Raw genomic sequence first — 25,074 nt, 5'->3', positions numbered from 1 at the left:
CGGACCCTCTTGTGGGAACCTACCTTGGACATCTTCACAAACCTTGGACAAAGGATGTAGCACAGCTGAGTTCTCCAAAGTCAGTTTTCCAGCCAAACTGCATGCAGGAGCCACCATTTGCTGTTTAGATCCTGTGCTCTCCAGGGAGTGCAAGTTGCCCATGGGAACCCCAGAACCTTCCCAGGGACTTAGCAACCTAAGACCTATTTTCCACTGAAGGGTTAAAAATACTAAAAATGTTTATGGATTTCTGTTGTCCAGGACACAGGGCAATAGTGGACCGACTACTGATTAAAGTTCTGTTTGCTTATGTAAATGTAATTGAAAACATTGTTCTCAGTTTAATAGATTTGGAAGTGCATGAGCAAGATCTAAATCAAAATATCTAGTGGGTTTGAAAAAAATATATGTCCTGCATAACTTGTAGAGTTGCTGAACAAGGACAGCATAGTTTGAAGAATCTACGTGGGTTTGAATACAGTCTGCTTCCTTTGTGGACACATGGTTACCAGCATATCATATCATATCATATGATGAGCTACTGTTCCAAAATATATCATGCCATAACCAGCAAAATACGTAGGCCAAGTAAGTCTCACAATTTTAGGATTCTTCTCAGGCTATGGTGTATAATTAGCATCTTTACAGTGAAAGAGGACTTCCTGTAGCAACGATGGAACCCAAAGCCCTCCCTGTAGATGGCAGCCCCATAGACCAGAGTCTAAACAGTTTACACAGGCTCTCCAACTACATTGGGAAGGAAGTCAGGATTTAGATCCAGTACTTCTGATGTATGAGGAATTGCCATTCACATCTGTTAGCATCTCCCCAAGGCAGTGGCCTGTCGGGGGACCCATTTGTGATCCAGGGGTAACCCTTCCTATTATGCTCAGATAGCAGGTGAGATATTATTTCTAAAGTTTGTAATAAAATCTACTATGTATTTTCATTGACCCCACAAGATGTTTCCTGTTGCTTTTGCATGAGATCATTGACAAATGGGGATGAGGTTCTGGGATAATCATTCATTGATAATCTGGGATAATATTCAGTGAGCATTTGCCGCCCATGAGTTCTCAGACTTAATATTTTATATACATTATCTTATATAACAAGTGTTATGTAAGACTTGAAAAAGTCTACTTTAATAAAAAGAAACAAGAACGAAGGTTAATCATGTGTCTATACTAATGTACGCAGGACCATGTTAGGCAATTTTTAATGGGTTGTCTCATTTAATGCTAATAATGACCCTCAAAGATGGACATCATTGCTTCCATGTTATAGAGAAAAGAACTAGGACTCAGAGACAATAAATAAAGATTGCCTGGATTCACCCATCTTATTAGAGGCCACAGAGAACTCCAGCTTAGTCCCCTTCGAAGGTGCTGTTTCCTTTCTGTGATTCATTTATAGACATAGACTTAGGGATGAGACCAGGATGATACAAGACAAGCCTTTTCAAGGAGCATATTAATACCCATTTTGTTACTGTCTCTGACAAAAGATATGGGAAACTTTGAAAATAAAGAAAGATCTTCTAACTTATGGAAAAAATGTTTGAGTAGAAAATATGAGATTTTAAAGTAGTTATAAAAAAATGACTGCTGGAGTACAGTAAAAACCTAAAGATACGCTCCAGGAACCTCTGTACATATCAAAGGCATCTCCATCCTGGGTCAGCTGGGAATTAATTTAATTGACCAAGAATGTATTAAAATGGGATTATGGGTTTTGCTTTTAACAAAACTTGCATCTTCCTTAGTTAGCTCTAGGACATGTGTTATTTCCTAGGTGAGGGGAACTTTGCTGTTACAGAATTGGGGGTAAAAGTACATGAAGCTGATTTCCTTGAGACTCTCACCAAAGAATGATCTAGGAATCGCATTACAGAATGAAGTGGCTGAGATCCGTCTCTGGATTCAGTTTGTGGAGAAAGATCTTGGGTCTTTTAAAACCAGTATGACTTAGAGTAAGGTGAGCCTCATCTGAGTTTCAGTTTTCTTCTCTGTAAAATGGGATGTATTATAATAGGGATGTTTGCAAGATTCTAGGAGTTAATACGTGCACATCACTCAGCACAGTGGATGGCATACACTACACTATCCACACATATACATGGTATGTGTTTTACTATGACTTAATATTTAATGATATAAGGGACTTACCCCAAATAGAAAATCAAGATAGCAGAACTACAGAGACTTTATTCTAGAGAGCTTTATTTCTGATGTGTGTTTAAGGAAAGCTAAGAAAATGTGAAAATACCTACTCATATAGAGAAGTAAAGCAGAAGAACCTACCCCATTATTCATGGATCTACACTATTTCCAAGGCAGATTCTCATGCTACTATACTCAGGATCAAAACAAGCCTACGGTTAAATGCGATGCAGAAAGCCCACCTGCTTTTCTGAATATTGCAAGCTCTTCCTGCTTCAAATGTAACAGAACCAACAGCAGTGTGTCTGAGTTGAAATTATTGCCCCTCAAAGTAGGCAGTTACCCTACCCATGGCTGAAAGATAAAGCCCACATTCTCATCCTGCAGAATTATATTACCCTATCCTCATTAATGATTTGCTGAGTGAATTTCCTTTCCAGTGTTGTTATTACTCTAGCTGTTCTATTTTTTCTACCTCATTTCTCTTCATTCCTTCATGAACTGTCACTTATTTCATATTCTTCCTCCCTTTTCATCTGTCACTCATTTGTGAGCCCATTTTTACCCATCCATATATTTGGGAGGAAAATATTGGTACCATCCCTTTCTTTGCCTAAGACCTCTTTATCTTACAACCAGTGCCCAAAGCAGGGGCGGGGGATGTCTAATACAATGGTTCTTAACTGGATGTGTCCCCAGGGGGACATTTAGCAATATCTGGAGAAATGTTGGTTGTCAAATCCTGGGAGATCTAGAGGGTAGAGGCCAGGGATGTCAGCAACTATTCCACAATGAAGAGGGCAGACTCCTCAACAAAGAACTACCCTGCCCAAATGTCAGCAGTGCTGAGGCTGAGGAACGCTGGTCTCATGGTAAGGAAAAGGCAGGCCATTTCCAATTACACTATCCAAATTGCTAGATGTGCAGTCTTTGGCAATTTTGTAACTATTTCCTTAAATCTTAGTTCACTTTTTCTGTAGTAATAGTATATAAAAATTTTGTCCAATAGGACAGCATTTCCTTAAAAGAAATTGAATTCCCTGTGAGTAGGGCCTTAAAAATGACTATTTTCATCCTGTGATGGGGGGAGAGCAGTTTCAGGGCTGATGCTGTTGGGTTTTGGGAGGCACCGGGAGAGCAGGTCTCTTATTCCCAGAGCCTTCTCCTCTTGCCTTAACCCCTTTCCCCGTCCACCCCCCAGCTGGGACATGAAGCATCGCATCCTCACATATCCAAGGCAGGAAGGATGAGAAGGAACAGAGTGTTTTTCTCTTATCTGGAGGAAAAGAATTTCCGGAGGCTTTTTGCTTCTTGTCTCATTTTCCAGGATCAGGCCACATGTTCATCTTAGATCCAGCCCTGGCCCAGCAAGTGGTTTTGCCATGCTGCCGATGGGTGTCAGCCCCAGGCCTGGGGTGTGTCCTTGTCAAGGGCATGGCGTGATGCCTCCTCGCCCATGGGGAGTGACAAGGAATAATTCCCATGATGAGTGCAAAGCCCCTTCATTCAAAGTATCAGCTTCATAAAACCCCTCCACCCTGGCTGGGATTCTTGCCATAGGCTCTTTGGGCTGCAGAGATGGAGATTCTCAGGTCCCTTGCAGAACAGGGGTTGGGTTTAAGGGAGCACATGGATTGGAACGGGAAATTCAGTGTTGTCAGGAATTGGGACAGTGACTGACTCCTCCCCATGCCCGTCTGTCTGTCTCTCTTTCTCTCTCACTTTTGGTCTTTCTACTTGTACCTTCCCTGTACTCATTTATTTCTATCACCTTATTCATACATTCAGCTGGCACAAAGGCTGGCTCATGACTTTGCAGATCCCTTTCCACAAGTCACTGACTTATTTTTTCAGTTTGCCAATTTCTGAGTGTGTTCCCATCATAAAATGTCCTCTTGGAATATTCTGAGTGACTCGTCTCCATCTTCCTTCCTTTGTCACTTTATCACATTTCCTCCTGGCCTCACAAGTCCTCATTTTCCTATATTCAGACTTCTCATCACTTCTTAGAGCTAAAGAGATCTCTGTGCCCATTTCCTTTGTATTTTGCTGAGGAAATGGAGGCCAAGGGAGATTTGAGAAAATCTTTTGACCCCAATTCTATAATCTGTCTCTAAATAACCTGACGTTTCAAAAGTTCCAATCAATATAGGGAGGATTCCTAACCCTTCAACATCCCTGACCCCTGTTACCTCTCACACCTCTCTCAGTTCTGCTCAGATACCTTCACTCTGCGCTCTTCAAATTCGTGTAGTCTGTGGCTTCTGTCTCCTGCCAGGGTCATCCTACATGCAATTAACTTAAGACTTAGACCTTCATCTCTGGGACCTCAACTTGGCAATGAAGCCTTGTTAATTTATGCCTTGTAACTTCTGTACCTCCCTTTTCTTGTCACTCCAGTAGCATTCTAGAGGCTTCTGGGCTTCATCTGGCCTGGGTTGGGGTCTGGTCCACAGAAAAGCAGACCTGTAGAAGAGGAGAAAGTTTTGTTATGTAAAATTCTAGGGTTACCATGATATGTTAAGATACATAGATGTTAATGTTCTAAGTAAATGTACTATTTTGGCTGTTTTATTCATGTTGTTTTGCTTTAAAAATTCACTTTTAAGCTCTTTAGGTTCTGCACTATTTTCAATGAGGTGTGTGTGTGTTGTGTGTGTGTGTGTGTGTGTGTGTGTGGTATTAGGAGGGACAGCCACCTGCCCATACATCATACACTCAGCAGTCCCATGACACCCACGTGACGCAGTCCAGTCCCATGCTCTGAAATCCATTCTTTCCATAGTTCATCTGTCCCCCAGTAACTAGCTCAGTAGGGAAATCCTCATATCCTGTACAATTCCAGTCACTGAGCCAAGCCTGTCAGTCATTTGAATAAAAGCTGTGAAATATTTTCAACATGAAACTGCCCCAAACAGTAGAAACTTCCCTTCTCCATATGCCTTTGTGAGAATTTTTGTCCACATTTCCCCCTTCCAGCCAAACACCTGCGTGCCAGGAGCAGCTGGGGAGGGCTATGGCTCTGCGGGCAGTTGAGCCTAAGTTCCTTGTCATCGAGATCCAGGTCTTGTCTGAGGAGAGCATCATTTAAATGCGGGAGGAGGGCACGTGACACCGTGTTTGGGTTTGTGGTTCCAAATGGAACCTGGCCTCGTTTCCCCTTGCTCCGTGCAGCACTTTACTTCTAATGGGCCCTTAACGAGGTTGTTGTCACAGTGCCAAGCACTTGACGAGTAAATTAAATGTTGTTAGTTTTAAGTGACATTTGTGCCAGGCCAGGTCTTAAATGACAGCTAATTGACCAATCTTTCATTTTTTTAAGCTACATAAAAATGCCACACAATTGCTCATCTGTGGTTTTCAGTCCAGTTCTTCTTGTTCCTTGGGTTATCACATTAGAGGACAGTTCTCCCAGCACCTGATTGTCAAGCTATTGGCACGCTTTGCTTCCTGTCCCCTCCTTCTCCTGCTCCTCCTGTTTCTTCTTTTCCTCCTCCTCTTTCTCCTCTTCTGCCTTCTCCTTTCCTCTCCCCCACCTCCTCCATCATTATCTTCACCAATGACCTCTTCTGCTCTACTTTGAAATATTCCCCTGTTCCTCCCTTTTTATTGTAATATAAAACATTATAAATGGGTTCTGATTGTCTTGTGAGAGACCTGTCTTTATGTTCGCCACCTTAACCCTTTCTAACATCCTTCCTTATATCTGCTTCCTAGACAAGGAACCTCACTGTGGATGGGCACTTTGGTGTGTGGTCCCCGTGGATGCCCTGCACGCACACAGATGGCAGCGCTGTGGGAACCTGCCTCTGTCGCACTCGCTCCTGTGACAGCCCGGCCCCCCAGTGTGGTGGCTGGCAGTGCACAGGCCCCCGCATGGAGATCACCAACTGTTCCAGGTGCGTCCCTCCCAGCACTCGGGCCCACTTTCATGTGTAAACGGACCGTAGAGGAGTTTGGGAAATCATTCCCAAATGATTGACAGCATCAGTGACTCCCAGTGGTTAGAAGGGAGAGTTGCGAGCCCGCCCTTCTGTCCTTGCCATAAGGTGGTTCCTGAGAATGAGAACTAGTCTCAGATCAAATTTAGGCAGACACATGACACTGTGACACAGCCTCTTCTTGTAAATGACAATTCCCAGGTCCCTGACCCTCAGGCATGCCGAAAGGCACGCCCATGAGTGGGTCACCTGTGCAGATGTGATGCTCTGGGAGCCAGTCAGCCCACCTTGTGCTCAGACCAGGGGAATGGACCCTCTGTTACCATGGCAGACCCTGCCTCAAGGGGAGGCCCCCACCTTGCCCCCAGTGTGTGCAAGGACAGAGAGGTGTTCATGGTACATCAGCTCATCCTCTCCTTTAATTAACTGGACGCCAGTTAATTCATCAACCAAAACCTATTCCTGACTGCCCGTATACTAGTGACCCTCATGGAGATTCAGAGAGCAGTATGCATTGTTTGAAGCAGCTTCCTCTGGAGTGGGAGCAACAATGTCGGATAGTTTTTATAGTTTGAGAAGCTACCCACCTACCCACAGAACTGACTTTTCTGAGTCTCTGAAGGATACATCTAGGGTAGCAACTAAAGCTCACATGTCCACACATGTCCATGGCTCTGTGGTGGGACAGCTGTCATTCACGTTTGTACTTGGACCCTTGGGTTTTCTGGTGCAGTAATCTTCACAGCCAATTCCTCACCTGCCCCAAAGAGTCTTGATAAGCTAAGAATCTTGATGCCTCCTCAAATACCTGTAGATTGGCATCTAATCTATTTTATCAAAAGGTTCAATGTTTTCAAAGGTATGATTTCTATTATACAGGTCTTTAAATGTGTAAATAGAACCTAAATACCATAATTAGCTACCTCTCTATTTAAAGAAATTGATGAACAGGCTCTTATTGAACATTCAAAAATTTTATGTTTGTCCTTCCCTTTAACTTTCTATTTCTAGTCTGTTGTCTTACAGAATCTTATCCTAATTTGCTGTGTTTTTATGTCTGAAAGTCTTATTTGGTTGTCCTATTATTCTTCTCTGCCACTACTACAAAACAATTAATAAACGGAATTTTATTTACAACTTATTTCTGACAACCACAGGCTTTATAAATGTGTATTTTGAAAATTAACACACAATTAATCTAAATATTATGGATATTACACATTTTGACTAATAATTACTTAACATTAAAAAATGAGATTTTGTTTTAGAATTCTACTGAAGAATTGCATTCCTCAATGCAATTGTTTTTAATTCCCAATTACTATTCTTATTCAGGCATAAATACAACTTCCTGCCTGAATCAGTAAGAGCTTAGCACCAATTCCACTTTTATGTTTTATTTTTCTAGATCTAAGGCCTGACAGGTTTTAAGTACATAAGTAGTTGGAAATGTAAGATCACAGCATTGTCACTCACTTCTCTAAGTTTTTTCAAAATTATCTGCCAAAATCATGATAACCTAATATTGAAGACTTTTTTTTTAATGTCCTATATTAGTGGATAATCTGTTTATGTTGGCCTTTGGTTTTGTTGGAAGCAACACATCGGAAACCACCTAATACGCAAACGGAATTTTTTGCTCAGTACTATCAAGTGCTTCCTCAGTCTGTGCAAAGTATATCAAAGAGCCTTTAAGAGCATCATTCAAATAACTCTAAATTCAACCTGTTATTCTTTATGTATGTGCACCTTGCACACTCACAAAGTGTTGGAAAATTCAAAATATTGCTATTCAATACATTTTTAAAGTATATTTTTGGTTATATGCTTTATCTCATGACATCATTTAAATATGTTTTCTCAATACCAGAGCAGCAAGATTAAAGACATTTAATTTATGAAAAAAAATCCACAATGTAAATTAATTAGCTAAGCCAACTAAGCTGACTATCAAACAAGGGCCAAGTAAGACTTACTGTCAATCAGAAAAGTATGGTTTATTTTATAACTAAAATAAATATTTGAATGTGCCTCCTAATGAGCCTATGTCACTTCTGAATTTTAATTCTTGGCAGGGAGGGAAGGAAAGACGGAGAGGCAGAGATATTAAGAAACGTAACTAGCTGATAGAAAGGCAGGAGGTCAGGGAAGGCCTGGAGCCTTGGCAGGAGTTGGCCATCTAAATGCATTCAGTCTCTGCAGCCTTCCGTTCTTCTTACCTACCTCCCTTTATGGAAGGGAGGAACAAAACCCATGTTTGTCCTGGGATTGTCAGGAGTGCCACTGTGACATGAGGTTTGTGTTCAGGAAGTAAATTGGAGGATGCCCCCACATCCCTCCCAGTGAGGGTGGGCAGGAAGGAACCTTGGTTGAGGGCATACTGACCTGGGCTGCAGGCCCAGTGAAGAACTCAGCTGAGTTCTCCAGGGAACTCCATAGCTGGGATGGCCCTTGGTGGCTGTGAGATCTTCTCAGCTAAGTTACTGCAATCAGCACTCTCAGCAGCTGGAGGAAGACATGCTCAGTCCCCAGGGTGCCCTGCGTGGCTTCCACTGCTATGTACTGTGATAGTACCTGAGAGATAGTAGAAGCCAAGTCCTTAATCAAAAGACTGCTCAAGAATCCCAACACCCAGCTCTGTTAACATTTGATACTGAATAACCAGGAGACCCGTTCAAAGGTGTGATCCATTAAGTAGGTTTCTTGTGTCTTCTGCTTATTGTTTTGTTGTGGCTATTATTTTGATTTCCCTTTACAACTTTACTCAATTTTCTCCTCTGCCTCTGAACCTGTAGTACCATGACCACAGGAGTATTCTGTATTTTCAACAGTATTTTATATTTCATAAAAGTGGTTCATTTTATTTTTACTTATTCTTTTAATACATCTACCTTATTTTATATCCATATATAAATAACAAATATATTCAGATATACAGTTTGTACTCCTTATTTATACTCTGTGTCTTTGTCAAATTGCAAGAAAATAGCCAAGAATCTAGATTTAAAATATCCTTCCTTCATTTTTAATATAGTTTGTTTTAAAGCTTCAGACATTACCGTGTTGTCTATCAATATGAATGCTACTGAAAGAAATACACATTTTCATTGATTTTAAAAGTAAGCATTATGTGTAGACTCCGATAATTATTTTATTCATATGTGCACTTTAAATTATAACTGAATAGTACAGGTCAAGTAAAAGCATAAATTCTAAACATTCAGGGATTCATCTCTAATTGCTTTTCAATGAATTCCATTTCTTGTTATATTTATATTTTCATAACTCAAGTTTCTTAATAGTTTCTAATAAAGCCCATTTTGAATTATTTATAGTTCACTTAAAATGTTACTCTTAAATTTCCTACCTTGACTCTAAAAGATACCTGGGAGAAGAATCTCACAGTAATTGAGATTCCCATGATGTAGTACAGTTAGTGTTATGGCCCCGGTTCCCTTCACCTCCATAGCCCAAATTGGGTGGTCCATGAGGGAAAGCACCTGAATTTGGAGGTGGGTGCAGACAGGGGATGGACCAGGAGCCAGTTTGATTCAGTGACCACATTGTTTCCTCCCCCAGGAATGGTGGCTGGACCCCCTGGACCTCCTGGTCTCCCTGTAGCACCACCTGCGGGATCGGCTTCCAGGTGCGCCAGCGGTCCTGCAGCAACCCCACGCCCCGGCACGGCGGCCGGGTGTGTGTGGGGCAGAACCGCGAGGAAAGGTACGTGCCTCTCTGCCCCCAGCATCGCAGTCCTCACGCTTAACTGTCACCCCAGTGCAGTTGGTTGCTCTGCGGCTTTAGTTTTGGATCAAGCTTAACTTCTCTGGGGCATTATTTTCTGTTGAGCTGAATTGTCTTCCTCTTTTCCTGACATCCTTAAATTTTGACCAGAGCCCCATGTTGACAGCATCACTGGTCTGCTATGGTCCCTGAGTGGTTGACTCAGCTGAGCAAGTCCCAACAGAGTAGCAGTCCAGGGACACTGGGCACCCTGTCCCTGTCTGTACTGGGCTCTCTGGAGACCCGGCAAGTGAGTCTGCTGGAGAAAGTTTGTGTTTGTTAGAATTCAGCTACACCAATCTCAAAACTTACAGTTCCAAGTAGGACCTAAGGTGGTCCTGGGTCCAGATGTATTGGCCAGTGAAGTAAAGTTCTCCATCAGAACTATACTAAGAAGCTGGAGCACAGGTGAGAACATAGTCAAGGTTTTGGTCATATTTATAACTGGTACACATTCTTCGATTAACGGATACCCTCAATGAAGCTACACCATGACCCAGAGTGGGGCATTCTATTCCGTGTGTAATTTAAGCTTTAAGCACATGGGGACATTTCAGTTCAGTCTTGTATTTAACAGTCTGTTGGTTTTTATAGCATCTGACATTTGATTATGGCCTCATACAATCTATGATAGTTATATTTGACTCTTTTTCACATATTTAAGTACATTCCTGTTTACGGTGTTTGGAGAATATCCAAGTAGGTAATTTTCACATCAGTTTCAGGATTCTTATTGTGCCACACTCACATAAACTTGCTGTATTGATCCCGTGGGAAAGAAAATGACTTTCAATACCTTTTAATTAAAATGTAGTAAGGCTTGTATAGAGTGATATGGATTCACTGGAGCCTCATAAAATACTGTGCGCAGTCATTGCTATGTGATTAGTATTTATGTATACAATATAATATTTATGTGTTATATTTATATACAGGTTTACTGAACAGATAGTTCTCTCCTAGATATTTATTACAACCTCAAAACAACCAGACAAAATCACTCTTCTTTTTTCACTGTATTCCTAAATTACCAATTAAGATTTTTATTCCTTTCAACTCAGAGGAAAATGAAAGATGATTTTTACAAAGCAGGGTTGGTCATTTTTGAAGTAGATCCCCCAAGATACTCTTGAGAAAGTCTGTTGTTTCAGAACTAACACCGGTTGATAAGTGAGAAAACTGATGGGAGAGCAGTCTCCCTGCTATTTCTAAGACTGGTCAGATTTAAAATTGGTTGGCAGTTTTAAATGCTGTCTATTGTCACAGAATACAGCCCACTCAGGAAAAGCCACCTTCGTCTGTGTGAAGCTGCCCTGAGCATCACGGCACCTCCACAGACCTCATGCCTGTTCTCACCTTTCCCGGGCTGAGCACTCGGGAGGGGCGATGCTGTTTAACTCTGTCTGTGGTAAACATACGAGTTTATGTGTCTTCAGTATCCATCTACGATTTTTCTTGAAGCTTCATTTTCAGGAAAAAATCAGGATGGCCAGTGTGTTTGGAGGACTTACATTTAAAATGTTCTTTTTTTTTTAACTGAAGAAATGCTCTTTTGGGCTAAATGAGTATTTTTTTAATGGAGGAAATTTGGATTTAAGTAATAAATGGATGGGTGGTAAGAAGAGGGACTATGTAAGATTTTTATCAAATTGAACCCTCCCTATTGAATAGCCTTTCTAATGGCTTAGAAAGAAGTTAATGAAAACTAGAAAAAATACATGCTGGGTCTTCACGAGCAAACAATTCTTAGATTTCTTTGCCATGTTCTGTGGGAGGTCTTTCCACCTAAGTAATACAAAGGAATAGCATCTGTTACAAACATTTGAGAACTAAACTCAAGATTAAAGGAATGGTCTCCATTATAAGGAACAAAGGACCAAGGTGTAAGCTTTCAAAATCATTAACACAATCACCTCATCCTTATTTAAACTCCATCAACCCTAAAGAACTCTTGAGAGGCCACAAGTGAATAAATTGACTCTCCCCCAAAACATCCCTCTGTTAAAGCCAAGATTATAGTTAGTGACTTTTCATCTGAGACAAAATCTCCAGTGTGGGGAGTAATTCAATGAGAGCTTTATTGCCACAAAAATCTCAGAACTCTTCATATCATTTTTCTTAAGTAATAGATAAAGACAATATCTGACTAATTTTTTTACTAAAAGGTATGGACACTCTGTTTATCTGTTCTAAATTACCTAGAAAATGATTTTCATGAGTACCAGGAACTGAGCGGTAGCAGCTATTCCCAAAGAGGCCACAACAAGGATGAAGCCACAGACGTTTACGTGAATATTATCAAAAGGCAGACGTCATTATTTGCATTATTCTCCTGCTCTGTAACAATAGTTCCATAAATTTACAGGTTTAAAACCACACACGTTTTTTAAACTATGGTATATTTACACAATGGAATTCTATGCAGCAGAGAGAAAGAAGGAGCTTATACCCTTTGCAACAGCATGGATGGAACTGGAGAGCATTATGCTAAGTGAAATAAGCCAGACGATGAGGGACAAATACCATATGATCTCACCTTTAACTGGAACATAATCAACAGAAGAAAAAAGCAAACAAAATATAACCAGAGACATTGAAGTTAAGAACAATCTAACAATAGCCAGGGGGGAGTGGGGAGGGGACAGTGAGGAGAGGGGATTACAGGAACTACTATAAAGGACACATGCACAAAATCAAGAAGGAGGGTGGAGGTGGCGGAGGGAGGGGGGTTCGGCTGGGGCAGGGTGGAGGGATGGGGAGAAAAGGCATACAACTGTATTTGAATAACAATAAAATTTTTTTTAAAAAATCCAAAAAAACCACACACGTTTTTTCTCTGTCAGCCTCAGTGGGTCAGGAGTTCCATTCCAACTTACCTGGGTTCTCTGCTCGGCCAGAGCTGTGATCTCCTCTCGGGCTCAACTGGGGAAGGGTTGATTGATTGATTGATTGATTTTTGCTATTTAATTTCTTTGATTTAATCTTTATTGTATTTTTTTTCCATTACCATTTAGTCCCCTTATCACTACCTCCCCCCAGCAATCACCACACTGTTATTCATGTCCGCGGGAAGGATTTACTTCCAAGATCACGTGGTTGCTGTTAGCATTCAGTTCCTCGGGGCCGTCAGACTGAGGACTTTGGCTTCTTTGTAGTTGTTAGCCAGAGACTGCCCTCACGTGCTAGTAGCTTGCCCTATCCTGTTGGTGAGAAATAAGTCAAAGGCCCTGTCTACACTCAAGAGGGGTGTGTACGCAGGACACGGATACCAGCAGGCAGGGATCATTGGAGTCACACTGGAGTATCTGTCATGGACAATAGATTATCTGTCCCTCAGTCATTCACATCCCTACCACATGCACAATGCATTTTACCCACTCCCAAGATCCAAACACATTTTATGCCATTAAATCATCTCACCAAATTCCAGAACCTTAACTTGTAAATCAGGCCCAAATGTGACTGAGGCTTCCTCCGTGTGGCTCTTTTCAGTCTTTCAACCTCTAAAATGAGATCTGCCACCCACACACCCCACGGGCAATGGTGGGTGGGATAGGCAGAGGGTACCTACTGCAGACATTTCTCTTGAAAAGGGGGAAAATGGGAAGTACAGTGGACCCATTGCTCCATAGAAATCCTAAAATCTAGCCAGAGAGTTGTTGGGAGGTCATGGAAGGTACTCAATTAAGTTTTAAATCCTGGACATAATTTTCCCTCGTTCTTGGCTCTGCCTCCTGGGCTCTCAGTTCTGCTTCCTGAATCTTTCTTCCCTTTTCTTAAAAGATAGTGTGTGCTAGCTGCTGGGTGCTCTCATCAGCCTGCTTTCTGCCAGTAGAATTTTGTATTTTCTAGTGCTTATTTCATTTGTACTTTCAATGTTCCTTACAGTCCAAGCTGGTACTTTGCTCTGGGTCTTCTGTGGACTACCTTGGTGTTTATTCCACTAAACCAAACTACAGCCACAGATATTGGTGAGATGTCCCTTCTTGGCCTGGGGATCCTGCCGGAGACTGCTGAGGGCCAGGCCAACACCCTACAGCTTGCCTGTGATTGACAGGATCTATGATGCACATCCTTGCTCTTGACCTCTTGAAAGGACCCTTTTTGTGATGTAATACTACCCTGATCGTTTGGAACAAAAGGTTGTACAGTCACATCCTCAGCTTTTACTCCATGCTGGTCGTTTCAGGCATGCTCAGGGGCTATTTCTTAATTTTAGCATCTTTAGCCCTTAGGAGAGGCTCAGAATTGCCAAAACTATTCGGTCCTGGTTACTTCTGTTTACTACTTCTTCCCTCATTTGTTTCTTTCTCCTACATTTAACAATAAGCAGGAAGAAGAAAGGCCAGACAGCACCTCCAATACTTTGCCTGGGAATTTCCTTAACTATGTAACTGCTTTACGCTTTCATGTTCTGCTTTCCATATAATTTCAGCAACAATTTTGGAAGCTTTCTGCCTTGTATGAAAAGACTCTTTCTTCTAGTTTCCTAGCTCCTAGGTTCTTTTTCCTTTTCAGTTTTTTATTGTGGAGATACATATATACATATATATACACATATATACATACATATATATTTTATATATATACTATACTATATATAATTATATTACATATTATATGTAGATATATATGTGTGTGTATATATAAAAGGCAAGTTGTATGTGCATGTATATATATATATATATATATTCATACAATTTGCCTTTTAACCATTTTTAAGTGTACAATTCAGTGACATCAATTGCACTCACTGTATTATACAACCATAGCCACTGTTTCTAAAACTTTTTCATCACCCCAAACAGAAATTCTGTAACCATTAAGCAATAACTCTTTATTTTTTTCTTCCTTCCAGCCCCTGGTAACCTCTGATCTGTGTTCTGCCTCCATGAATTTGCCTATTCCATATATTTCATATAAGTAGAGTCACAATTTTTACCCTCTTCTCTCTGGCTTATTTCACTGAACATGTTTTTCAAGGTTTATCTATGTTGTAGCAGGTGTCAGAACTTCATTTTTTAAGGCTGAATATCATTTGATTGCATGGCTATACCATACTTTATTTGTTCATTTGGGTTATTTTCACCTTTTCTTTTTATTAGATTTTATTTATTTAGTTTTTAGAGAGAGGGGAAGAGACGGAGAAAGAGAGGGAGAAAAACAGCGACATGTGAGAGAAAGGTTGCCTCTTGCACACCCCGTACTGGGGACCTGGCCCGCAACCCAGGCATGGGCCTTGACTGGGAATCAAACCAGTGACCTTTTGGTTCTCAGGCTGGCGCTCAATCCGCTAAGCCACACCAGCCAGGGCTCCACCTTTTGTCTATTGTAAATAGTGCTGCAGTGAACCCTGGCATATGAGTATCTGTTCAAGTCCCAGTTTTGTTTCTTCTGTGGATTTAACTTGGAGTACAATTGCTAGGTCATATGCTAATTCTAAGTTTAGATGTTTGAGGATTGCCAAACTGTTTTCCATAGCAGCAAAACCTTTTTACATTCCTACCAGCAATATGCAAGGGTTCCAATTTTTTTTACATCCTCACCAACAATCCTTGTTACTTTACTTTTTGTGTTTATAGCCATCCTAGTAGATATAAAGTGGTTTCTCGTTGTGGTTTTGATTTGCATCTCCCTAAGGACTAATGATGTTGAGCATCTTCTCATGTGCCATTGGCCATCTGTATATCTTTTGGTGAAGAAATGTCTATCCAAGTCCTTTGCATATCTTCGAATTGGGTTGGTTTTGCTGTTAAGTTTTAGTTGTTTATCCTATGTCCTTCTAAATCCTCACTGTCAGCGCCCACAAAGTCTAGGTTTAGACTATAATAGTCAGGTCAAGCTGATTTAGGTTTTCTCTGCCATGCTCCTCAAAATTGTGCTTGCTTCTTCTACCCATGCCCGGGTCCAAAAGCCCCCTTCACAGTTTTAGTTATTTCTTACAGTAGCACTACACATGGGGGTACCAAAATCTGTTTCACTAGTTATTACATAGTAATATTACCACAGACTAAACTGCCTAAAGCCCCACATGGTTGTTGGCTCATGGTTTCTGTGGATGTGTAGTCTGGACACAATTTACCTGCTCCTTTGCTTCAAGGTCTCACAAGGCTGCAACCAAGCTGCAGACCATGACTGTGGTCCCATGTGAAGCTCAGCTGGAGAAGGGTCTGTGTCCCAAGTCCCATGTTGCTGTCAGCATTCAGTTCCATGGTGCACTGTGGGACTGAAGCTGTTAGCCAGAAGCCACCCTCACTCCCTTGCCACTTGGGCCTCTCCCGCCTGACTGCTTCCTCGAAGCCAGCAAGGGAGAGCTTTCTTGCAATAAATGCTTTACGGTCTTATGTAACATAAGCATGAAATGATAACCTGTCATTATTGCCATATTCTATTAGTTAGGATAGGAGCAAGTCACAGGTTCCTCCAACACTGCATGGGAGGTTTTATACGGCTGTGAATTCTAGGAGTGGGGATCACGGGTACCAGGTTAGAGTGGAAGGGATGAATGGAGGGGGTGGTTTTTTTATGACTTGGTCTTCATGCGTGTGTTTCCTCAACCCTTAGTGAGCTCTTTGCAAGTCATTATTTTCCCCTAATGGGTTCTCTTAGCTTTTCCTTGGGATAAACATATTAATATTATGATGGATGCAATGCATGTACAGATTCTCTGGTGTCACAAAAATCCCATTATTTCAGTATATCCCAGCAAAGGGACTATCACTCAGAGAGAACCAAGGAGCAAATAGTTCTGACTGGCCTCTGATTGGTGCAGGCGGACATCGGTTGCAGCGAGAAGCCATGATGGATCTAACCGGAACTGAAAACAATTTATAGCATAAAGTAATATGAAAAGAAACATGATACAGTGCTGGGAATCTAGGCTATACAGGATTATGAAAGGCAGTTCTTTTCACAGAGACTAGGTTTGTGGGAAAATGGATAATTTATGGGAAAATATTGCTGGGTTATTAATTAACTTTTAAATGCAAAATGAGAATGAACATTCATGGGCAAAATTAAACTCTTAATTTTTAATGCATCATGAAATGCATCTGTGGCTGTCAATGATTTAAGACACTAGAGATCCTAGAGAGCCCATAAAATTTCGAACTGTTTAGCTTGTTATTTGGTAAAAGCCATCACTGTGTCGAAGACTAGAGCAATGAGACTTCACCAGCTGGCCCGTTGTGTAGGTCTCTGATCCATAAATTAATAAAACTCCTTGAACAAGCAGAGGAACAAACTTTCCAGGGTAACAAACTTCCAATGTCCACTTTTGTTTGTGAGCCAGAAAGACTAGTTAAACAAGAGATGCTTCTCTTAGGAGCATGTTAGTTTGAGTGGGAGAGTCGGGGGGCCAGGAGGGCCCTTCCTTGAAATTGCAAAGAATCAGAGTTAGGGGCTTGCAAGGGCTTTGCCTCTGATCAGACTCTGGCTGGATTTGTGAGTAGAAGCCCAAACATAAAGGGACAGAGAGAGCCTGCAAATTTCTGCTTTCCTTCTGACCTCCTTTGCAGCCGCTGATATATTCACACAACCATGGTGTAGCTTCCCCCTCTGCCCCCCAGGACTGCTGTAGAGGGAAAAAGAGAAAGAAAATGGAAGGCACGTTGTGGGAAATGTTAAAATGCAGCTAGATACGGAACTGATTAACATTGGTTGAAGTTCTATGCTTCATGCAGTTTTCAGGTTCTCCTGAAGTTTTTTTTTTTGCTCTAATAGTATGCGGGGCGTTTTCAAAGGTGGCCTGCTATAGGCAAACGTGAGAAAAGTTTCTGTGCACTATGATTTATTTTGCCATGGGGAAATGGTAGCTCAGTTACTGTGCTTCTCATTAAAAGTCAAATGTCTTATATTTCCTTTGTTGCCCCTACTCCTTTATTGTTTGTTTGTGGTTCTGAAAGCTGAAATTAGGGCCAAGGCCTCTAGGATGTCCATCCCTTTTAAATGTTGGTGGATAGGCTTGGAAACAGGAGGTGGTCTTATACTTCTCGTGATACCCACAGTGAGAGAAGCTGCACGTGGAGATTTTGGACTAAATCTGGGAGTTCTGATGTTCTGAGTTTTCTTCACTTACTGCTTCCAAGCACGTTCTTAAAATAAATGGCAATTTTCTCTTGAAACAGTCTGTGAGCCAACTCACATGGTCGGCATCTCTGAGCATGACTTCCTTATTGTAACACTGCTCATTTGCACGTGCTTCCTAAGGTCACATTCCTTTAATCTATTGTATCCTCAGTTTTGTTTGGGCTCTTTTATCTAGAAGTCACACTCTGTTAATTAGAAAGTCCTTCCTGTTTATGGCCATGACCCTGAGCTCTGAGAGCTGAGCTCCTAGAAGATTGTCTGTGACATCTTAAGAGGGAAACTTCATGGTTTTTTGCCTAAAAAGTGAAAATGATGAATAGTGATAACTCATCAGTGCCATTGACTACTCTTTTATGTAAAAAGTTACAGAAACTAAACCATTTGCCTGATTGGCTCTTGACTTTCTGGAGGCTTCTTCTGCCAACTCTCTCTTCTTTCTATCAACTCTGTCTTGGAGAGTTAGCATGCCTCCCATTTTCACATGTGAGCCTGACTTTTGACTCTAGTGTTTGTTACTTTTCATGTACAGTCACACAGTTGCTATGTCTTATTCCAACTGTCCCAAGTCCCATGTGCATCCCTTACTCTCCTCCATCCACCACTATCATGTCTGTCTGGCTTGGACCATGTCTCCCTTCTGTGGTTGCCGTCTAGTTTCTCCTGGCTGCTATTTGCTCTGTTAGCTCTTCCTGCTGGTGGCCTCCCCTGGCCCCTCTTTGGAGGCCCAGACCTCGCTGTCAGTCAAGCAGGGAGAGCTCCTCAAATGTCAGGGGCTCCCGTGCTCCAGCGGGAGGAGCTGCCAAACCTACCCACTCTAACTCACATGGTTCTGTTTTCTTCTCAGGAGTTCTGTGGGATTTTCTTGATTCCTTCTAAATGAAGTTCAACTTTGTCACTTTTTTCTGTTCTTTCTACCTCAACGACCTCTCCTACTTCACTCTTCCCATTTCTACTTTCCACCCTTTTCTAGACTATTATCAGTCAATGCTCCACGTGCCTCATCCTGTTCACTCCCTTCAGCTTGGCCTGGCTTTTTACTTCGCATCACTGTACCTGTTCCCAGAGCCTCATATTTGTGGAATTTTCTTGGTTTGATGAAGAAACTATTGAATCTTTTCGGTGTTTACTGCCAGGAAATGATGCTCCCAAAATACTTTTCCTAGCTTCTGGGCACCCGCTACCATTTGCCCTATTTTCCACTCACTGAGATGGGACTGCCTGTCTGACACATCCTGGGCTTGTGTCGTCCCTTTCCTGGTGTTCCTCTCAGGGTTGTACACATTGTGACAGGGGCGCACTCTTGGCACTGCCCTTTGCATAGTGCCTACAGGGTCAAGTGTTTACTAATCGTGATGACATCGAAGTAACGGACTGAGCCTCACAAACAGGACCCTCTGCCTCCTGTTTCTCAATGCGGATGGGCTGCATGGGGAGAAAGACAGAAACATCTTGCATTCTAGTCTTCTCTAGAAGACAAATTTGTGTTTAGTAGATGGACTGTTATGTTTGAATAGTCTGTTAAATCGCCAGATGCGTCTCCCTGGCGATTTATGAGAAAGCTCTGAATTTGGCTTTCAGAATAGCATCTTCCTCCCTGTGAGATGTAACTTGTAGAATGCCAGGCTGTTTCTTGGTTTTTTTGTTTATTTGTTTCCCTAACTTCACTTCATTTCACTTGTACTATTAATAAAATGAGGAGAAGTTTGACTCACAGCTAAGAAAGCCCTTGTATATTTGGCTAAAAATTGGCAATATGAATGTATATGTAAAAGTATATTCAATCACAAAAAACAGGACTAGTATTTGTAAATAGTAATTCAACTTTTTTTAGATAAGTGGTAGTCATTTAAATTAAGGTCGGACATCATTCTGGGGGTCTGCAAGTAATTTTTAAAATGCAATCACCTAAGCAGTATATGTCATGAACCTTTATGCTAAAATCAGGCTTTTACTTTTCTTTAACTAATATGAATAGACTATGAGCCTTATTTCTCACGAATGAAGAACAAAATCCAAATACACTTTTGCAGACTTTGTATTATTCATAACCTGCATTATCTTTGAATGTTTATGTTTAGAAGATGAATGCCCTACCGAGGTGTTTTCTATGTGTTCTCATATTTGGGTGTCTATTTGAAGGGTGTTTTGTTTGTTTCTCCTCTAATTGGCTGCACAGGAAGATCCATTCTGCATTGTGAGTTTAGCATTTGCTTCATTGTCTCCCGTGCATCCCATTGTCTGTGCACACACAGCATGGCCAGCGCCACATCTGCCTCCTTTGCTGAGCGACCACTTCCAACACAAAAGCCCCCCCGCTGAGCATGCCCATGTTCCAACATCTGGTGCAGGGTCGGAGCCTGCAAGGTCTGGGGCCTCACACTGCACTGAGCAGTTTCCTTTTCCTCTTGGTTCCCCCTTACAGATACTGCAATGAGCATCTTCTGTGCCCCCCACACATGTTCTGGACAGGCTGGGGTCCTTGGGAACGGTGCACAGCCCAGTGCGGGGGCGGCATACAAGCTCGCCGCAGGACTTGCGAGAACGGGCCGGACTGCGTGGGCTGCAATGTGGTGAGTAGAATCCTCCTCATCTTCAGCCCACCCACTGGAGCTGGGAGGGCAGAGTCAGCACATGCTAGATGTTTTCATACCAAAATTCCCTGAACATACAAGATACATGGCAACTACTAAATGCTCTGTAACCACTCCGTGCTCTGCGAACACCAGGTGCTCTGTGAACATTCGATCTCTGCAAACAGCAGATGCTCTACCGACACACATATAAACATTAGATGCACTGCATACACTAGGTTACCTGTACACGTTACATGTTCTGTAGGTACTAATGCTTGGTAAACATGACCTGACCAGCCAGTGGAGGCTTTATACACACAGGAAGGTCTGCAAGCACTTGGTGCTCTCACACACTAGACGCTCTGCAAACCTTGGATTCTCAGTAGACGCTAGATGTTTTGTAAACATTACATGCTCTGTAAATATGACATGTCCACACACTAGGTGCTTTGCCTGCACTAGATGCCATGAATCAAACAGGTTTCCCTGGTCATGAGAATGTTTGCCGGAAATACTGGACATTCAGGGTATCCTGGAAGTTTCTGGAATTAAATATTCACATATGGAATAGGCTACCCTTAGTAGATTTTTAGCTCCCATTCCTGACTCGGGTCAGTGTCTTTGGTTTGGGGAAATGGGATGAGGTCTCTATGCTGAGCCCACACTGAAGCATGGAACACAGGGTGGACCTGAGACACTGAGGAGTAGGAAACTTTATGGGGTCATTGTCAGATCATACTGATGCCAGTTCAGAGGAAATCAAAGACAACTTAATGGTTCTGCTTTTCTTCTGCCTTAGCAAGTTATATTTCCTTTAGCACTTTGTACCCTCCAATAAAATTGCACTTAAATGTGAGCACCTTCCCAAAGGCCCGTTATAGCACCCCCCGTGCCATCTGTTAGGGTGACTGGGCCCTGACTGCTGCTGGGCTGGCACCTCATTGCCTTCCCCAGGGGCTGGCACCACAGAGTGGATGCAGAGATGGGGGGGATGTTGTGGGGAGGAAGTTCAGCATGAAATGGTCTGGCTTGGTGTCCTTGTGTGCTGACCTTTCCACTTGGTCTTGGCAGGCTGTTGATCCCTTAGTTGATGAAGCTAAGGGATGTTTTGTGCTGATGTAAAGCTTGTTTTTGTGAGAAGCAAAAAGCATGCACCCCAGACAGCCTTGGGAAATTCAGAGAGAGGAAGAGGGTTATGAGATGCTTTGCCAGATATTACTCTGACCCAAGGAGACCTCTGTTACTGGGATTTACAATTAGGTATTTTTCCCCCTTTGCACTGGCAGATATTACAGTAACTTTAATAGAAGCTATTAGTGATTATAGAGGCATTTCTTTCCAGGCCAGCCTGAATTAAATTTCAACCGTGAAAAATCTTATTGTCTTATTTGCAATGATATGTTTATTGATATTTCAGATGCTGGATTTTAAAATTATTTATTAAAACATGAAGGGTAAATCTGTGAACATTCTCTTGTTCTTGGAAAACAACTCAAATGAGATAGTTTTAGTCTTTGCTGAAATATATCACTTCCTGTTCCCAGAGGCTCAGCGACTGAGCCTGGGATCTTCCTGCCCATACGAGGCTCCATCCTATCTGCTGGGAAACCACAGGGATGACGCCCTGAGTCTCTCTCGCACTTTAACTTTGCAACTTTAAAAATTCAGAGAACATTTCAAGTCATTCATTTTCTTATTGCAAATTCACTTTGGTAATTCCACTTAAAATCACTTTAATGAAAGAAAAATTATATTAAGGAAAGTGTAGCATTATCTTCAACCTAGTCACAATTTGTGTGTGTACGTGCACCCATAAGATACACCTGACTATAATGTAAAAATTGAATGTCTTTATAAAAGGTTAACTTATTTATTGCTTTTTTATATCCAAGTTCACAGAATTGTGGTGCATGAAACAAATATGACATCAGTTTTCAAATCCAGAGAAATGTCATGCAAGCCTTTAATGAGCCTGATGTCAGTTCTTTGTATTATGGGTTGTTTTTTCATTATTTATTTATTTGCTTAAATAATGGGTCAAATTTGCTTAAATTTCTGGGTTGTTAGTTTATTGTATTTCCTTCCAAAGTGGATGGATTGGCTATATACTTCCTGGAAGGTGTTATTGCGGCACAACACAGCTATCCACTCTTTTACGGTAGAAGCACAACCTTTATTTTCCTTCCCACGTGGCTTCTCCTGTGTATCCCACTGTCTGCCTACTTTAAGGCAGGAATGCCAGCCCATGCCCACTGGGGAACATCAGCAGGATGAGGGAAGGGCTTGGTGTTTTTGGATTGCTTAGAAAGTACACATTATCAACTAAATTTCTAAGAAGTTTATTTAAAAATAAAAGCTATTTAAAGTAATATGTAAATCTTCATGTTCATATATAGCTGCAATTCATAAATTTTTGGCCACAAAGTGTGCTTGTTTTTAGTGGAAGGGTTTTATCAAGATGTAAGTATAGGCAATTTATTGATTTTTAGAGTCATGAAGTTGATTATTGGCTTGTCAATATCTCGCTGGATGACAGGTCGGATGGTATTTCTGACTGTGAATCTCCTCCTCTGAGAAGGGGGTGACAGTCCCTTCCCCCCATAACTGCTGTTAAGTGTCATCTTTGCTGATGGCATGAGGCTCTGGCAGAAGGTCTCACCTTTCCAGACTTTCACTGTGAGTTCCCTTTCCTACTCTCATTGCTTTAATTGTTATTCCTGAGCTTCAGCTGCTTCTCTGAGCTCAGGCTTATTAAAAGTGACAATATGCTAATGAATGTTATTTATACAGTAAAGGACATGCTTTTGGAAAGTACAAGAACTTGAATTTCCTGAGTACTACAGCAGTACGAACAGTATATAGAAGACATGCGAATCTTTTCTCCCTCTGACATTTGAAAACAAACTGTACAAAAAGATTTCCCAAGTTTCACCTGTGAAATGTGTATGTCCTGGTTTTGAATACACCTCCAAGAGAGGTTCAGGTCAGAGAGTGAAGGGCCCTCAGTGAGAGCCATTCGTTTTCTTCTGCGAAACCCCGCTCTTAAAGTGCCAGACGCTGATATCTCCTTAAGATCTTGTTTCAGTGCGTTTGGATAAATATGCAGACGTGAACTTGCTGGTTCATATGGTAGATCCATTTTCCTTTTCTTGAGGCACCTTCATACTGTTTTCCATAGTGGCTGCACCATTTCGTATTACTGGCATCAGCACAGTTTCAGGGGGAAAAAGTTCTGTACTTGAATAATAGCAATAAAGACAATGGACATTTTATAATTTATCATATTAAAATTTACTTTTAAGTTAACAAAATGTCAATATTGTACATTAATGTCTTATATTAACTATGTATCATTATTTTATATTATATTTGGCATATTCACGTTTTATTTTTAACTTGTTTTGGTAATATCAAGTAAACATAATGATAATTGTTAGATCAAATCTTAAATACCCTGACACTGCATAGTATCAAATGAAATTATAATTAAATATACGTTAGTTATTATTTAGGTCTGTTACCTCATGTTACCAAGTTTCAGTTTAGATTTAAATCCTGTGTTACATAACAATATAATTAACTTTTATTGAGCGCCTTCTTTATGCCATACACTACACTAAGCACAATTAAAATTTATTATGTTTATCTTCCCTCTACCCCTACAAGGCAGTGAAAGCTTTTGTATTATTACTTTTGCTTGGACCTGGGAAAACTCAGCTTGAGAAAGATTAATAAACTTGGCCAGTTGCACATTGTTAGTGGGTGGCCAGGCCAGCCTTTGAGAACTGGATCTCTGGGCACAAGTAGAATTTAGTGACAAGACTTCATTTGCATAACTATTTTGCTCACTGCTAAGTAATAAATGGTAGGTCTTTATTTTATTCTTTTCTTATTTAGGACTAAGTGTTTCTTAAAAGAAAGAGGAGCTTTTTTGTCTTTGTATAACAGTTCTCTCATTCATTGGCACCCTTGACTTTCATAATATTGTGATCATATTCCCTCAGCCAACCATGAGAGTACCATTAAGAGATTACTATGAACATGGAAATTAATTGGAAGTGAACTCATAACAAATTTAATTCAATGTTTAGCCTGAAAATTACAACACATGAAAGGAAAAAAGAGATAAAATAGTATGTTATATAAATAGAATTGCTTCTGAAATAAATGTAGCTAAAGATTTTCTCAAAGGCTTAGCTGATATGTGAAAGAACAGAGCTAAAGACAGCATCAGATACAGCAAAGATAATTCCAGAACAGAAACAGACTCAATATTGCCAGCCCTGTATTTATTACTGAGATTTCAGACACAATGGAAAACCATTGATGACAAGCTATGATATATGGTATCAACTGGGAGCATAGGAGAGATACCTAATTCCTACAAAAGAATTGGACCACAGAAGGCCTGGAAAGGTCAAGGAGAAAGACATTAAAGTCAATACACGTTGTCAGAGGGATTCTGTGGAGGTTGGATCAGAACTGATACAACAAACTAAAAATTGTTTGTGTCACTATGGAGAAATT

At 41.2% G+C, this 25,074-nt stretch overlaps 1 protein-coding gene across 6 annotated transcripts in view; it reads left to right on the top strand.

Moving 5' to 3' along the window:
* Nucleotides 1–25,074, top strand: part of SEMA5A (semaphorin 5A) — a 451,159-nt gene that overhangs the window by 368,923 nt on the left and 57,162 nt on the right. For all 6 annotated transcript variants that reach the window (XM_053913864.2, XM_024578532.4, XM_053913861.2 and 3 more), the window contains 3 exons: nt 5,880–6,061; nt 9,683–9,826; nt 20,397–20,544. In XM_053913864.2, coding sequence (XP_053769839.1) covers nt 5,880–6,061; nt 9,683–9,826; nt 20,397–20,544 — 474 coding nt within the window. The remainder of the gene's footprint in view (nt 1–5,879; nt 6,062–9,682; nt 9,827–20,396; nt 20,545–25,074) is intronic.

This window comes from Desmodus rotundus, chromosome 1, assembly GCF_022682495.2.
Source record: "Desmodus rotundus isolate HL8 chromosome 1, HLdesRot8A.1, whole genome shotgun sequence".
Lineage (NCBI taxonomy): Eukaryota > Metazoa > Chordata > Mammalia > Chiroptera > Phyllostomidae > Desmodus > Desmodus rotundus.
This window is presented reverse-complemented; position numbering and strand designations above follow the sequence as displayed.